Source organism: Ascidia mentula, chromosome 3, assembly GCF_947561715.1.
Source record: "Ascidia mentula chromosome 3, kaAscMent1.1, whole genome shotgun sequence".
In the NCBI taxonomy this organism is placed as follows: domain Eukaryota; kingdom Metazoa; phylum Chordata; class Ascidiacea; order Phlebobranchia; family Ascidiidae; genus Ascidia; species Ascidia mentula.
In genome coordinates, this window is record NC_138568.1 from 21423873 (window position 1) to 21439522 (window position 15650).

At 38.3% G+C, this 15650-nt stretch overlaps 1 protein-coding gene and 1 pseudogene across 2 annotated transcripts; both read left to right on the forward strand.

The window, feature by feature from the left end:
- The first annotated feature begins 2632 nt into the window (after positions 1 to 2632).
- LOC145894112 (uncharacterized) lies at positions 2633 to 3611 on the forward strand. The gene has a single exon (XM_082982575.1). The coding sequence runs from the start codon at positions 2841 to 2843 to the stop codon at positions 3609 to 3611; it is 771 nt and encodes a 256-aa protein (XP_082838701.1). The 5' UTR covers positions 2633 to 2840.
- Positions 3612 to 7331: 3720 nt separating this feature from the next.
- Positions 7332 to 9036, forward strand: LOC145895310 (uncharacterized; annotated as a pseudogene). The gene is made up of 4 exons (XR_014401612.1): positions 7332 to 7583; positions 8161 to 8304; positions 8520 to 8626; positions 8763 to 9036. The product of XR_014401612.1 is annotated as an uncharacterized LOC145895310 (transcript).
- The last annotated feature ends 6614 nt before the right edge of the window (positions 9037 to 15650 follow it).

The following is a 15650-nucleotide window of genomic DNA, read 5'->3' on the forward strand; positions in this document are numbered from 1 at the left end:
CAACCCTGCGTGTGGCGTTGGTCGCAATTGTCGCCAGCGTCGCTTCTGCTTTGATGAGGTCACCCAACATAAACTCAACGCGGCTAACACAATATAAACACTCGGTTTCAACAAGTGCTTTAACATCTTCGTTCAATGAACCGATCGTTCGCAATTTACTGGTGGATCTTATCATAAATGGAAGGATTATGGTTCTCACCATGTCCTTCGTGGTCTGGTTTTTGGTCAACAGCTCTACCAACACTACCAAGTCATTTAAACACCCCTGAATCCCGCCTACAGCATTCTTTCGATCATCTAACTTGTCGAAACTTTGAAGTGCTACCATACAAAAAATGGCCGCATCTGCATATTTTTCGTTTGCTCGTTCCTGCATTGAAAACTCCAACAAATGCTGACAGATTTGTTCTGTCACCTGAAACTCCTCCTTCGGTTTTTCGTACTTGTCGTGTTCTTCTTTGGACTTACATATTTCTCTCGCCATGTAAGAGGTGTATTTTTCCGTTTCCATTTTGTTTCCTCTGTTGAAGCTGTCTTTCGCTAGACCCCGAACCTTCAGAAGTTGCGAAAGCGTGTTGTGCAAGTTTAAATCTGAAATAACTGATGTGTTTATCTAATTGTGTAATTAACTTAACGTAATAATTCCATCGAACCTCTTTTTTTAAAGAAGGATTCCAACCTTTTCTTGTAGTTGCAACTTTTGTAAGTAACATTTGCCTCAGCTGTTTATAAAATAAACTTTAGCGAGTACTGAGTTGCGTAAGCCATAGTAAATAATATAAGACAAAAATGTCAAAGAGGATTCGTGTTTTGTATTGTAAAGATTTTTTGTACCTGTGAAGATTGCTTTGTCGTTCATTTTCTTCTGGGCTATGTATTCATAAACCGGTACGCTGACATTTGGGGTCTTACGTGTTGTTTTCTCTGCGCAAAACTGGCTTTTATAACAAAATTCCAGTAACAAAACGATTTAAAATGGTTGTAGCAGTCAATCAAAACTATGACGTAATAGTATACTCACAATGTCAAAGAGTTAATATCCTTAGTTTGTATATATATAGATTTTATATCAAGGAGAAATGTCAGTATATGGACGTTTAAACCTGATACAGTGTAACTGGTTGGGTACAAAGTCAAAAATTATCATGGTAAGAGCAAACGTTTCGCAACTTGGCGTGCAAACCGCTTTGTTTACTTCACTGAAATTTCCCTACTTGGTGGAACAAACTATTGACACACAGCTTGTGTTAGGTGATAGCTTGGTTTGTCAGGGAACAAAACTATGTGTTTAGCTACACAACTATGTGCTGCAACACTATCTGCCAAATATTAAATTAAAATATCTTCATTTAAGAAAAATACAAATCTCCCATGAATAAAAAAAAACGTGTGAATGTCCAGAAAAAGTTTTGAGCAGAAATTTTGTACCAAGGTGTTCGTAGGTGTCGTCCATATTGCTGTTTTACTCCTGGTAAAAAAAGAAATGTATATTTATTAGTTTCAATATGTTTTGAAATACTGGTAGTTGCACACCGTAAAGTTACGCTTGTCGTTTTATCTGAAAGTTAAAAATAGTGAAACAAGTTGGATTTAGTTGAAACCGCACGGTTACGAAGAATTACCGATATACTAAATTGTTTACAGTTGGAAAAAATTTTACGCAGAAGTCAAGATTTTTTTTTTTTTTTACCTGCTGGGGTTCTTCGCAAATGTTGTCGTCTCCTATTTCATCTGTCCAGAAAGCTACTTTTGTTCAGAAGGTTTAAAAAATAACTTCTAAATTGCACAAATCCTGAACTGCATTGACATGGAAGCACACACACACCTGCTAATTGTATGAAAGAACTATACTGATTTAATATTTGAAGTAGGCTAACAGACGTGTTGCAAAGATCAATTGCATATCTGGTAAAAGGCACGTGCACTGAACAAAGAGCAACTAACTTGGTTGCGGCAACCAACTGTTAGTCAATACCAATGTGAAAGCAAACATTCCGCAATGAACTGCGTGATCACAAATCGACTCGTTGACTTTGCTTTGAGTTCAGTAAACGCATACAGACAAATTCACAAATTCAATTCAGTCTGTTTAATTTTCGGTCACCATTGCATACATTTTGCACGTAAGAATTTGTATACAAAAGAGAAAATCGATACAATTTATAAAGGCGTTAATAAGATTTAACGTAAAAACGAAGATAACGTTTCTGCACCAGTGCTTAACGTAGAGGGCGCTATGGTGCTAAACTTTTAGGGGGGTTCCCTAAATGGTGACAAAACATAAGAGAACGTTGTTTGTTTGTTTTTGTTTGTCACTGGAAATATGCCACACGAAACACGTGCAAAAATGTATTGGACAAAATTTTGAAAAAATGTGCAATTCTGTTAGTCATGTATTCTTTTTATGCCCGCAACTAGTTTTTTATTAGCCTCAAGCATTTATGAGGCTTTATATAAAGAAGTGTTATTAATCAGGCTAATCATAAAATAGTTGATTGTGCAGCATTTACATACATTCAGAACAAGTAAAGATTTTTTACCAACCAGAGTTTCGTAACCTATCAAATTGCCAACTACATCCCTGGATATAAGTGTTACAAAGGCACAGTAGCCTAATTCTATTTGAATAAGGTTCACAGACTTAGACAAATAGAGCGTACATACTGCTGAACAAATACTGCTGTTTTTTTTTCTGTTCAACGACATTGAAGGAATTTCTACAAAAGTTAAGTACATTGATATTACTAACCTTTATTATTATTATTGTTGTTATTTTACATCTATTTACACTTTGTTACTGCTAACATATTTCCTGTAAGAATAGACTAACTGTGCATAAGATGTCACAGCGTTCAAAGAAAGACAAGGAGCAATCTGCTGTCCTTGACCGCATCGACTCTCTGAGAGATGAAGTACGGGAGAGCAAGAACTCCACTGACAACACCCTGAAGGAGCTGGTGCTGGAGATGAAAGAGATGCGGAAGAGTCAGGCCTTTCTCCAAGAGAAGTTCGAGGAGATGAAGAAGAAGCTCTCCACAAACGAAGTGGTGATTCACTCCCTCCAATCTGAGAACAGGGAGTTAAAGAAGGCCGTAAAGGAACTCCAGGCAAGCTCTGCTTCAAATGAGCAATCCATTAATGATTTGGAGCAGTATGGCCGTCGGCCATGCCTGGAGTTTAAAGGCCTTCCCTACTCAGATGAGGAGAGCACCGACGACCTGGTCATCTCTGTCGCGAGGAAGCTGGATGTCACTGTTACAAAACATGACATCAGCATATCCCATCGACTGCGAAGACCGTCAAAAGATCACCCAAGGCCAGTAATCATTGCTAAATTTATAAATAGGAAACTGCGGGATGCCATTTACTTCAACAGGCATAAACTAAAGGCGGTCAACCGAGGTGTGGCTCCAGAGAAGCAGATTTTTGTCAATGAGAGCTTGACAAAGAGGAACCGGGACAGATTTAACACCTGTCTCCGGTACAAACGGGAGCACCACTTCCACCACATCTGGACTCGGAATGGAACAACTTATTTAAAGAAGGATGAAGAGAGCAATGTCATTGTCATTCGCAATGACAATGATTTGGTACGTCACAAAATTCTATAATATTTACTTATGTAGTTGTATGTTTGTTATATATTTTGTGTCAATGATTTCATTATTAGTAATACCTCCTCATGATGGCCCAGTTTAAAACTAAGTCCCCAGACCTATGTTTTTTGGCTAGTAATGAACACACTCACTCACAGTACTATGATCATGCATCACTGGATATGACACTGAGAAATATGTTGGAGAATGATCTATATATTATCCACATTAACATTTGCAGTTTAAAAAAACACAAAGATGATTTAGAGAATTGGATATCAAATATGTCTAAAATTCCTGATATAATAATGATAACCGAAACGAGAATGAAGCATAGTGTTATTTACACCACAGATATTGAAGGGTATGAATTTTGCCACATTGACACAGTTTTTAATGCGGGTGGTGTAGGAATGTACATTAAACAGTCACTTTCTTTTCACATAAGGCATGACATCACACTCCTTTGTCAAGATAGTGAAAACTTATGGGTTGAATTATCACTTAAGAAACAACAAATTGTCCTTGGTGTAATATACAGACATCCCACATACTCTCATGACTCATTCCAAGATGCACTTTCCCAAACCTTACATGATCTTAATAAACATAATATTCCAGTTTATATTGGTGGTGATTTTAACATTGATTTGATGAAACATAACAGTTCTGACTCAGTGCGCAATTTCATAGATACCCTTGCCTCGTACAGTTATACACCTCTGATATGCCAACCTACCAGGATAACTCCCCACAGTGCAACTCTAATTGATAATTTTTTCTCTACTAATTCCAATGTAAAGTTTAAATCTGGCATTATTACAACAGACATATCTGACCATCTTGGAATATTTATCATACTCCACACAGTAGCCCTCAGTAAACCACTAGAGAAAATACTTGTTAGAGATATGCAACATTTTTCTGCCCCAAACCTAATGCAAGACATAAACTTTCTGATCGAAAGCTTAACTCATTCCAACCAAAACCCTATTGATCAATTTACTCATTTTGTCCAAAACTTTATTTCCATTTTACAACATCATGCACCACTATCCCACCTGTCCAGAAGAAGAAGGAAACTAGCACAGAAACCATGGATAAGCAAAGCTATATACACTTCCATTAAGAAAAAAAATAGACTTTTTCACATGTTATGCAAATCACATTTTTCCAGTATTAGCAAATACAACCAATATAAGGCATACAGAAACCGTTTGAACCATGTAATGAAACAAGCGAAAATCATTTTTTACAAGAAAAAACTAAAAGGTAGTGAAAAAGACATTGCTGGAATATGGAAAATAATCAACAGTATATTGCAGCGTAAACAGTCCAAACCCCATAAACCCACTGTTGTAAGAACAAACCATGGAAATATGTCACATGACCCTTTAATTATATCGAACACTTTTAATTCCTTCTTTGCCAGCATAGGAAATAGCATTGCACTCTCCATACCGTCTCCAGATAAACCCCTCCCAGCTGTTGCTTTAAGTGGCAATGTGTCTTCATCCTTCTTCTTCTATGAAACAACACCAGACGAGATAGAAATGTATATATCCCTTTTAGATGCAACAAAATCGGTACCATCTCATGATATCCCCATTAGGTTCATTAAGCTAGTTAAATACATAATTTCACCCTTTCTGTCGGAGGTGTATAACTGGTGTATTCGTAATGGACAATATCCCGTAGTTCTTAAGTCGGCAGAAGTGATTCCCATACACAAAAATGGTTCTGTGAGTGAGTGCACTAATTACAGGCCAATATCATTATTGTCCCCTTTTGCAAAAATTTTTGAAAAAATTATTCACAGCCGCCTATATAACTACCTTGAAAAAAGTAAGTTAATTTCACAGCATCAATACGGATTTAGAAGCAAACATTCCACGTCACTCGCCATTTACGATATTTACGAGAAGCTGTTAGAATCTTTTGACAATGAACAGTTCACATGCGCCATTTTTCTAGACCTGTCTAAGGCATTTGACACCGTAAATCACGAGAAGTTGTTGGAAAAGTTAGAGCGCCGGTATGGAATTAGGGGAAATACCCTACACTTAATCCGCAGTTACCTTGTAGGTAGAAGTCAATGCACTAGAATAGGAAATTCTGTGTCGGATATTAAACCCATAACATGCGGCTGCCCACAGGGTTCGCCATTAGCTCCTTTACTTTTTTTATTGTACATCAATGACCTTCCGCAAGTATCCTCTTTTACAACCAAATTGTTTGCTGACGACACGGTTCTTTCAATGACCTCCCCATCACTTATTGACTTACAATCCCGTGTTAACGAACAACTCACAAATGTTGACAACTGGTTAAGGCACAATCGACTTTCTCTCAACATTCGGAAAACAAAGTTCCTATTGTTTTCCCCTTCCACCTCAAGCACTGGCAATTTCACCGTCACCATCGGTCATGAAAAACTTTTGCGATCAGATAATATTAAGTACCTCGGTGTATACATTGATGACAAACTAACCTGGAAAACTCACATTCATCATTTAGAAAAGAAATTGTCACAAGCATGCGGCACTTTTTTTCAGTTGCGAAATTATCTTGACGTTAAAACTTTGAGAAACGTTTACTATTCATTTGTATATTCCCATATTCAGTACGCTATCGGTGCTTGGGGTGGAGGATCGGCACTCTCACTGAAAAAACTCAACACTATTCATAATAATATACTCCGCTCCATAACCTTTAGTTCCTTTCAAAGCCACGTCACGCCATTATATAAGAAATTAGATCTCACAAAAATTAGAGACATTTACAAACTCGAACTGGCCAAAGTAATGCACGATTTCCATACCGGCAATCTACCGGCCTCCTACAACTCCTTATTTTCGTTAGTAGGCACAGTGCACGATCATTTCACAAGAAATGCATCGCAAAAGAACTTATTTCACCCAAGAGTTAACACCACCTTCGGCTTACGTATGCTAAAACATAGGGGCCCACAGATATGGGAGGAAATAAACCCTTCCATTAGATCGCTCTCCCGTCCATCATTTAAAAAAAAAATCCGCCAATGTTTCACATCTCAGTATTAACTTCCTTTTTCATCCACCCTGTTAGCAGTCAGTTTTCCCCTTTTTTCTTGTAGTCCTCCTGTCGTTTATTGCGTTTCTTCTGTCTTTTTTTTATGGTGTTTTTATTTGTGTTTTTATGCATATTCCACTGTACACTCTACGCCTAAATGAACAATTTACTGCCGTAGGATCCGTTGTTGTTTCAGACCTAGGAGCGCTGCACACCAACATCATAACGTGCGATTGATCATCAGCAAGACCTACGATGATTCAACAAGCGCAACCTCCATACGATCCTGACCATCTCCAACCAAAACCACCACGTTTGGACTGTCCTCGGGACGTTAAGGTCTGTCGATGTGGATCAAAGGAAACGTTCTGAGAACCGAGTTGGCGTTTGCGTTTCGATGGGTTTTGCTTTGGCCAGCACGGCCGGGTGGCCACCTTTTCGTCACATGCAGCTTGTCGCAACCCATCACCTCCCAGTGCGACTGGCTGCGATCCTACGGCAGACGGTGATTCTCCGTGAGGAAATCACCTTTACATGGGCGCCTGACTCGATAACCTTTATGGTTTTATCGGTGCCCATGCCATTTCATTTCCTTGTTTTTTGTTCGTCGCGTAGTTGCTTTTCTCGCAAAATAAACATGATTTGATTTAATGCTGTAACTGCCAACAAGTAATTATCGGCAAAATGAAAGTGTTGGTGGCTGGTTTGACCAAAACCGGAACCAAGACAATGGCAACAGCTTTGAGAGTTCTGGGGTATGAGGTGTATGATTTTTTGGAAAACTTTTATTACCTCGGTGAGGATTGGAAGAGGCAAGTCATACATGGGTTTAATATGGAGGACATGAGGAGAATGTATGAGAATGTTGATGCTGCAGTGGACACTCCATGTGATGCTTACTGGGAGGAAATATTTGATGCATTTCCAGATGTAAAGGTGAACAATTAAGATTTTACACAGAGGTGTAATAAAAGGTTCATGCAATATGTTTGTGAAGAAGGTTCACAGGCTTCGCAGCCAAGGCATTGCAGCCAAGCTACAGGAGCTCAGTTGGTAGAGCGTTTGGGCCTGGTTAGCCCAGGGTCATGAGTTCAAACCTCACCGGGAGCTTGATTTTTCAGATCTCGCTCCAACTTGTCGGGAAAAGTGGCTGATCCAGCTTGGCTGCAATGCCTTGGCTGCAATGCCTTGGCTGCAATGCCTTGGCTGCGAAGCCTGTAAACCTTATGATCAGAAAATTAGAGCTGTGATCACCAAATATAAAGGGCCTGCGCAGTGGGGCGATCCCGCCTTGCTATGCGTAAGCATGACATTACTTCTGCGATGTTTGTGAAGATTGTCATTTTTTATATATTATGATTTCTATAATCTCAGCAACGAAAATCATTACACCTATACTTTACATATTGTCAGTCATTTAGGGTTGGGAATAAATTGCAAATATTTAAACTGTATGAAGCAATGCATGTCTTGGTCATAGTTTCCTCTTAAAATAGCTTTTTTACTGTTTCAGGTTATTTTGACGACTCGCGAAGAAAAGAAATGGGTCAAAAGCTTAAAAATCAAATGGATCAGCTGAGCAACGACTTGATGTTTCGACTTGCATGCACTTTAACCTACACTGGCGCGAAGGGACAAAATTATGGGGCAATTTGCAGTAATTATTTTTGGTTTTTGTGGTTGGACAACACTTTCACATCAAATATAAAAAGTATTTAATGTACATGTTTATGCTGTATTTTGCCATTTTCGAAAGTCAATTTTTGAAATTAAAGAAAGACATTTTTAAAAATTTGTTAGATTAAAATACCATACATCCTCCACTCACATTAATGTATCAATTTATCACAAACAAAAAATATTTTTATGTAGCCAATCCTCTGGTGAGGTACCAAAGTTGGCCCTTCTCTGGTCGGACTTACCTCCATGATAAAGCTTTAATACGTGCAAAAAGAAGGCATGAACGCAATGTGAAACAGGTGGGTATTCAATTATACCTTTGTTTATTAGCTGCCAGAACACACAACTTGACAGTTTTATTAGTCTACAATATCAAAACCAACTTAGCTGATCAATTACAATTATTCTATGTCAGCCCTACAACCTTATATTCAGGTAGTATCTGAAAAGCAATTGCTGGTTTATGAAGTAACGCAAGGGTGGGAACCTCTGTGTGAATTTCTTGGCGTCACTGTGCCAAAAGTCCCTTTTCCTCATAAGAATATAGGAGGTGATTTGGCAAATGAATGGAGAAGGGAGAATCTGGTGATGCAGCGGATCGAAAGGGAGTTAAGAATATCTCTCTTCTGTTTGTGTATGTTGTTCTCCTATTGCTTGTATGCAGTATTTTATTGGACAAGTTGACCGACAATTCTCGCCAACAAAACTACTAACCCCTGTTATATCTTGTCTGGTCAAATCCACACACGAACGTCTGGTTTCGAGGTCACAAAAGTCGCAAGGCGCGCGTTTGAAACAGCGCTCCTAGCGGCAATACAAATAGAAAAGTGATGACACCAGCGGCGATAGAGATTAACTTGTGGATTTTTTGATCAGTGTCCAACATACTGCGTTTGTTTCGAACTTGAAAACTTCACAGTTCAAATGTCTTTTTGATTCGCACATTTTCACACTAATTTTGGACGCCATAGCAACATTTACACGGTGGATACGTTGTGGCTAATACACACCTCTGTGTAACTGCAATAAAAGAAGCCTCATTTAATGAGAGCGATATTGTGTGCGTTCCCACAACAATAACTAGGCCTTGATTGGATTGGCAGGCATAACAGATAAGATATGTCGCCGGTTTAATTACTTCATGAATAATCGATGCCTAGGGGTTGGGACACCAACAACTGCTGCCTGTTTTGTATATTGGAGGCTTTAATAATTTTCACTAAACTTTTTTCTGTACCAATTTGCTTCATTTTATCATAGTTTTGTATATTCAGAGATCATATATTTCATACATTTTACCAAGAAACGAGTGTCTCGTTTTGTTTTTTTACTGACATCGAACGGAAAAAAACAAACAAATACAAGTTTGGTTTTAAGATTACCACCTCTGCTTGAAGAATCAATATATTTACCTAAAAAAGCGAACTATCTCAGACTTTTGCGTGGAATCAACCAAATGCGCTGGTGTCAAAGCAAAACTCAATAAATCACAGTTTGATTGCAAGAAACAACGGCATCTGGAATTTATATACTGAAGAGCAAAGTTAATTTGTGCTCAAAAAAAAGTTCATTAAATACGGTTTGCACGTTTTTTATAGGGGTTGATTTTGAACAGTTTGATTAATACTTTACCTTTCCGAGAAATATATCTTCATGAGTTTGAAATAAACGCGTGTGCAAAAGCAGTCGTTCTAATTGCAAAGACGCCCGCGGGTGCGAACGTCCCGAATGACGCGAAACGTCCTTGTTTTGAAGTAGATGCCGAATCTTGCATGGCCTCTACCCACAATACCTTTCATAACAAACGACATGCAGACAGGCTTCTGCACACACAAGACACCTGAAAACATGTTGATTGCATAAACTTCTTCCATATTTGGCGAAGAACAAGAACTGTCCACACCGCAAGAGCAAGTGTTTGTAGAAGCTCTTATGGATTATGCATTGTGGACAGTTGAGAAGCAACCCCAGCATTGCCAGACTTCGCAAGTAGCCGTTATTAAATTTCCTGTCGGCTGCCTTGGCGTTCCCCTCATGTTTGCATGCAAAATTAACAATGACCCACGTGACCCCTAGTAAAATATCATTCATTTCGTAAGATGAGCTGTAAACAGCCACAAAAATATTGATTTCGAAGCAAACTACATAGGACTCTTCGAATACGGTTTTTGTTGTTTTTGTGTTCCACCCAAACAAAACAGTTAATCAACACTGCTCAAATATATAATATTGGCCATAATTTAACATTATTTTACTGGCATAAAACACAACATATCTAACCGAAGTCATCTTTTTAGCGAGAAAGAATGCAAAGTAAATTAGTGGCTCATATCTATGCAGGATTACTCAAACACACCGGGGATGCTAGATCTGCTTTTAGGGTTGCGGGAAGGTAAATATATGGGGTTGGTTGTACCAAAATATACTGCATTACATCTATATCAGAAGGGGTGCTGGTGGGTGATTTTAAAGGGGTGTCAACAAGAAAAAGTGACGTAAATGAACATTTAATAAGAGAAGTAAAATGATCGATAAAGTCGCACATTTCATACTATCGTTTAAACATGCACATGCCACGGCCATGGCAATTTTGCGTAAAACTAATGGTACATCTGCAACAAACATATATCCAAAGTTTTACGGTTCTACGTAAACTAAAAAATGTAGAAAACTGCACGGAAAGTAGCGGCGATCAAAAATCGTAAACATTTTGCGCTGAGGAGAAAAGCACATCACACAAGTCGCTCGCGTCGAAAAAAATGCATTGTTTAGGTAGGAGAAGGCGCCTTTTTTGCAGATATCGAATAGTTTCAAACATGGGAGAATCCACAGATTACGTTACCTTAAAGGTCAGGACAGAGTTTTGCATCACACAAAAATATGTCACTGTGACGTCACAAACCAAAGGCTTATTTGTCCCTAATTAATGAAAGATCATAGGGTATAGCTGAAATGACATTACTCTGTACTCCAATAAGACGGGAATGGTGCGTTTCTTTGCTGAGTGACATTACATGACGTCATTTTGGCTGTGATGTCATAACTTCAACCTCCCTTTGTGTTGACTTTAATTTGATGTTTCCAACATGTCTAGTTTTTAAGTATGTTGCAAGAAATACATTAGTGGTTGATTGTGGCGAATTAAACAAATCTTTTATGACGCGAACTCGTAGGCAACGCTATAATGTCGGGCAAAAAGTGGTACTATGACAGAATAACAGGTAATTTGGTCTGCCAAATTCAATTAACCTACTTCTATATCTTTTGCTGTGAGTGTTTAATTACTAACAGTTTAATTACCAACATAATTTATTTTTTCGTGTCACATGCACTTTAAATGCGTCGAATATTTAATTCGTCGCAGTATAGTATTCTGATTATCATTTACCGTAGGACATTTAAAATATCCCCATGGCAAACATGTTGAGCAGACCTGTACAAGCGTATATGGATACAGAACTTTTTTGCCACTTGCTGCGCAACTATGCTACTTTTTGAAGTGATTTAAATTCATGAATAGTCTACTTAACGTGACGTACACATATGGCAATATGAGGCTTGTATCGAAACACATGTTTGGCGCATTGAAATAACACCGCAAGCAATATGTGTGTTGAAGCGAATCTAGTGGTGTAACATAACAGGAAGCATGGTGGTGTGATTCTTCTGTTTTGTCGTGTTTGCAGCGTTAGCCACGATTTTTCTTTGTCGCTACATAAGTGATGTATTGTGGTAAATATGCGTTGTACATATTGGCGGTAATCACAGTGGTATCTGTCTTTGCAAAGCTTTAGTCGAAGCCTGTGTAAGAACTTACTTTATGTGCCTTCAATGCCAACCAGGCGGTTTCAGAGTTTTTGCAACGGCGCATGAAACCCACAATGCCTCCACCAATTACCTCCTCGCCTCAACTACAGCCTTGTATGCACTCCACGCTCAACGCCATTACAAAATTAGCTTTCCTTTTTGCCGACGTCGTTGATTATATTGACTTGTGTGGCAATGTTGTGCAATTCATGGGCTTGACGTTTCATATGCCTCAGTTTTATCGATTTAATAAGGAATAATTGGAATAATCGAATTTCCGTGGGGTCAGAAAAACGAACCAAATAAAAAAATTTTTGTCCAAAAGGTAGAGTGGTTACATGTGTCCAATGTACCTTCTAAACGGGGTGTTGTGTACAACACTTTTCAACCGAAGCAAGGGTATTTACCCAATAAAGTGTATTGACCAAACCTTAACGCCTCAACGAAATTCCAGCATTATAGTTCCGTATGCATGCTCTGGGCTTTATGACGAATCCAAAAGTTCAGAGTCACTCCAAACTAAATCATCAGTACACTTAATTGGGTAAATACCCTTGCTCCTGAACATTACTGAACAAAAATTTCCTGGTTCGTTTTAACAACTGCAGAAAATAATAGAGCTTTCATTTTCTTTAACAATTGTAATGAAAGTTTGAAATCAATTATATTGGTTGCTTTTACTGCTAATAAGCTATAAACACATTTTTCAAAAATATAATTTAAATTCTGCAACACGCCGCATTGTCTTTGATTTCTAACTTATATTTCTGGTGCACAAGCCTTGTATCAATCGACATGTTTAAGGCTTGTTTCAATCCACATGTTTAGGACAATAAATATCAACCGCAAATGCAAGCAAGCGTGACATAAAACTGGAAAGAAAATATGCATGGTATTATCGAACGTCTCTCAAAAAATATGCAGGCACAGAGCGATTATTCCTATTTTGACAGATGTATTAAAGAAGTACTGTATCGTGCCACAAACCGAGGTTTGCTGTAGACTGGCCATAATTGGGTTGTTTATGACGGGATAACGCAAATTCATATTTTATAGACAGGCTACCAGGACTAAAATCTTACTAACTATTTTTAGACCATGTAATGTCAAAACGTAAGCCGTGCTAAAATAATTATATCGCAAGTTACTTTGTGTGCTTCAAACGCCAAGCAGGGGTTTTCAGAGCCGAGAGCAAATTAGATTTTGTTTTAACCATTTTCAACGTCTAATATAACCCTGAATGCCTCCACCAAATACCTTCACGCCTCAATTACAGCGTTCATGATCCACGCCATCACAACATTATGGCGTGGATCGTTTGTCTTGTGTTACAATGTTGTGTAAATCAAAGGTTAGGCATCTCATATGCCTTAGTTTTGTCGAATTGATCTATTAATTGACTTTTGTAAACTGAAAATTAGGTTTTTCAAATGTAGCAAGTGTAGTTTTCCGTTCAGTATCTTGAGTTTGTTTATCGATGCCGAAACTGCAAATTGATCCAAGAATATTTTCAAAATGTTTTGCAATAATTCCCAAACAAATGAGAACAAAAAATGGTCAGAACTACGTTGTACATTTGCAAAAGGGCGCACTGTCTACTTATTTAAGTTTACGTTTAATTGGCTCTCTCTCGTTTGTGTGTATTTTGGGGAAGGTACTTACATGCGTAACGTTGTATATAAATTGCACAAATGACTTGGTAGCAATCACGTGATTTTGGTCTTGATGTTTTGGTTAGCTTTCAGATGTAGACAACCAGCATTGGAATGCAACATCTACCCAGATGTAACCGCAGAGTAAACAACGCCTCGAAATACGAATCTAAGGTTTTTAAATATACAATATTGCCTACTTTGTTGCTTCGTTATGGAGCGTCGATGACGATAGTGCATCACTTGTAAGGTTTTATAAAGCACGAGAGTCTATTAACCCCTCTACGGCAAACATAACTAATGTAAACAATTCTGTTCCTTCGCGGTTACGAGCCCTACTACGAAGCCCTACGGCAAAAAGGCGAGTTTCAGAAATGAAGTGTTGGTGGGTTTAAAGGACCAGGATATCTGTGTCGTGTATGTCGTTCAAGCCAGCGAATATTCCTATGTTGACAGATGTATTAAAGATGTACTGTATCATGCCACAAATCGAGGTTTGCTGTAGACTTCTTTTTATTGGGTTGTTTATGTTGGGATAACGCAAACTCATATTTTATCGACACTTTACCAGGATGAAAAACTTACTAACTGTTTTTAGATCAAGTAATGTCAAAACGTGAGCCGTGCACAAATAATTATATCGCAAGTTACTTTGTGTGCTTGTAACGCCAAGCAGGGGTTTTCAGAGCCGAGAGCAAATTAGATTTTGTATCAACCATTTCCATCGGCCCATGTAACCCTCAATGCCTCCACCAACTACCTTCACGTCTCAATTATAGCGTTGTATTCATTCCACGACCAACGTCATCACAACATTAGTTCCCCTTTTCACCGACGGCATTTGTCATATTGAAAAGCTTTGGTCGAAGACTATGTGAGAACGTACATTATGTGCCTTCAATGCCAACCAGGCGGTTTCAGAGTTTTTGCAACGGCGCATGTAACCCACAATGCCTCCACCAATTACCTCCTCGCCTCAACTACAGCCTTGTATGCACTCCACGCTCAACGCCATTACAAAATTAGCTTTCCTTTTTGCCGACGTCGTTGATTATATTGACTTGTGTGGCAATGTTGTGCAATTCATGGGTTTGACGTTTCATATGCCTCAGTTTTATCGATTTAATAAGGAATAATTGGAATAATCGAATTTCCGTTCCAGCTGGACGAGCCTTCATGGGGTCAGAAAAACGAACCAAATAAAAAAACTTTTTTGTGCAAAAGGTAGAGTGGTTACATGTGTCCAATGTACCTTCAAACGGGGTGTTGTGTACAACACTTTTCAACCGAAGCAAGGGTGTTTACCCAATAAAGTGTCTTGACCAAACCTTAACGGCTCAACGAAATTCCAGCATTATAGTTCCGTATGCATGCTCTGGGCTTTGTGACGAATCCAAAAGTTCACAGTCACTCCAAACTAAATCATCAGTAAAACTTCAAACATTACTGAACAAAAATTTCCTGGTTCGTTTTAACAACTGCAGAAAATAATAGAGCTTTCCTTTTCTTTGACAATTGTAATGAAAGTTTGAAATCAATTGTATTGGTTGGTTTTATTGCTAATAAGCTATAAACACATTTTTCAAAAATATAATTTAAATTCTGCAACACGCCGCATTGTCTTTGATTTCTAACTTATATTTCTGGTGCACAAGGCTTGTATCAATCGACATGTTTAAGGCTTGTTTCAATCCACATGTTTAGGACAATAAATATCAACCGCAAATGCAAGCAAGCGTGACATAAAACTGGAAAGAAAATATGCATGGTATTATCGAACGTCTCTCAAAAAATATGCAGGCACAGAGCGATTATTCCTATTTTGACAGATGTATTAAAGAAGTACTGTATCGTGCCACAAACC

Excerpts from the sequence above, each read along its gene's own strand:
- LOC145894112 (XM_082982575.1), top strand. The coding sequence starts at position 2,841 with ATGTCACAGCGTTCAAAGAAAGACAAGGAGCAATCTGCTGTCCTTGAC.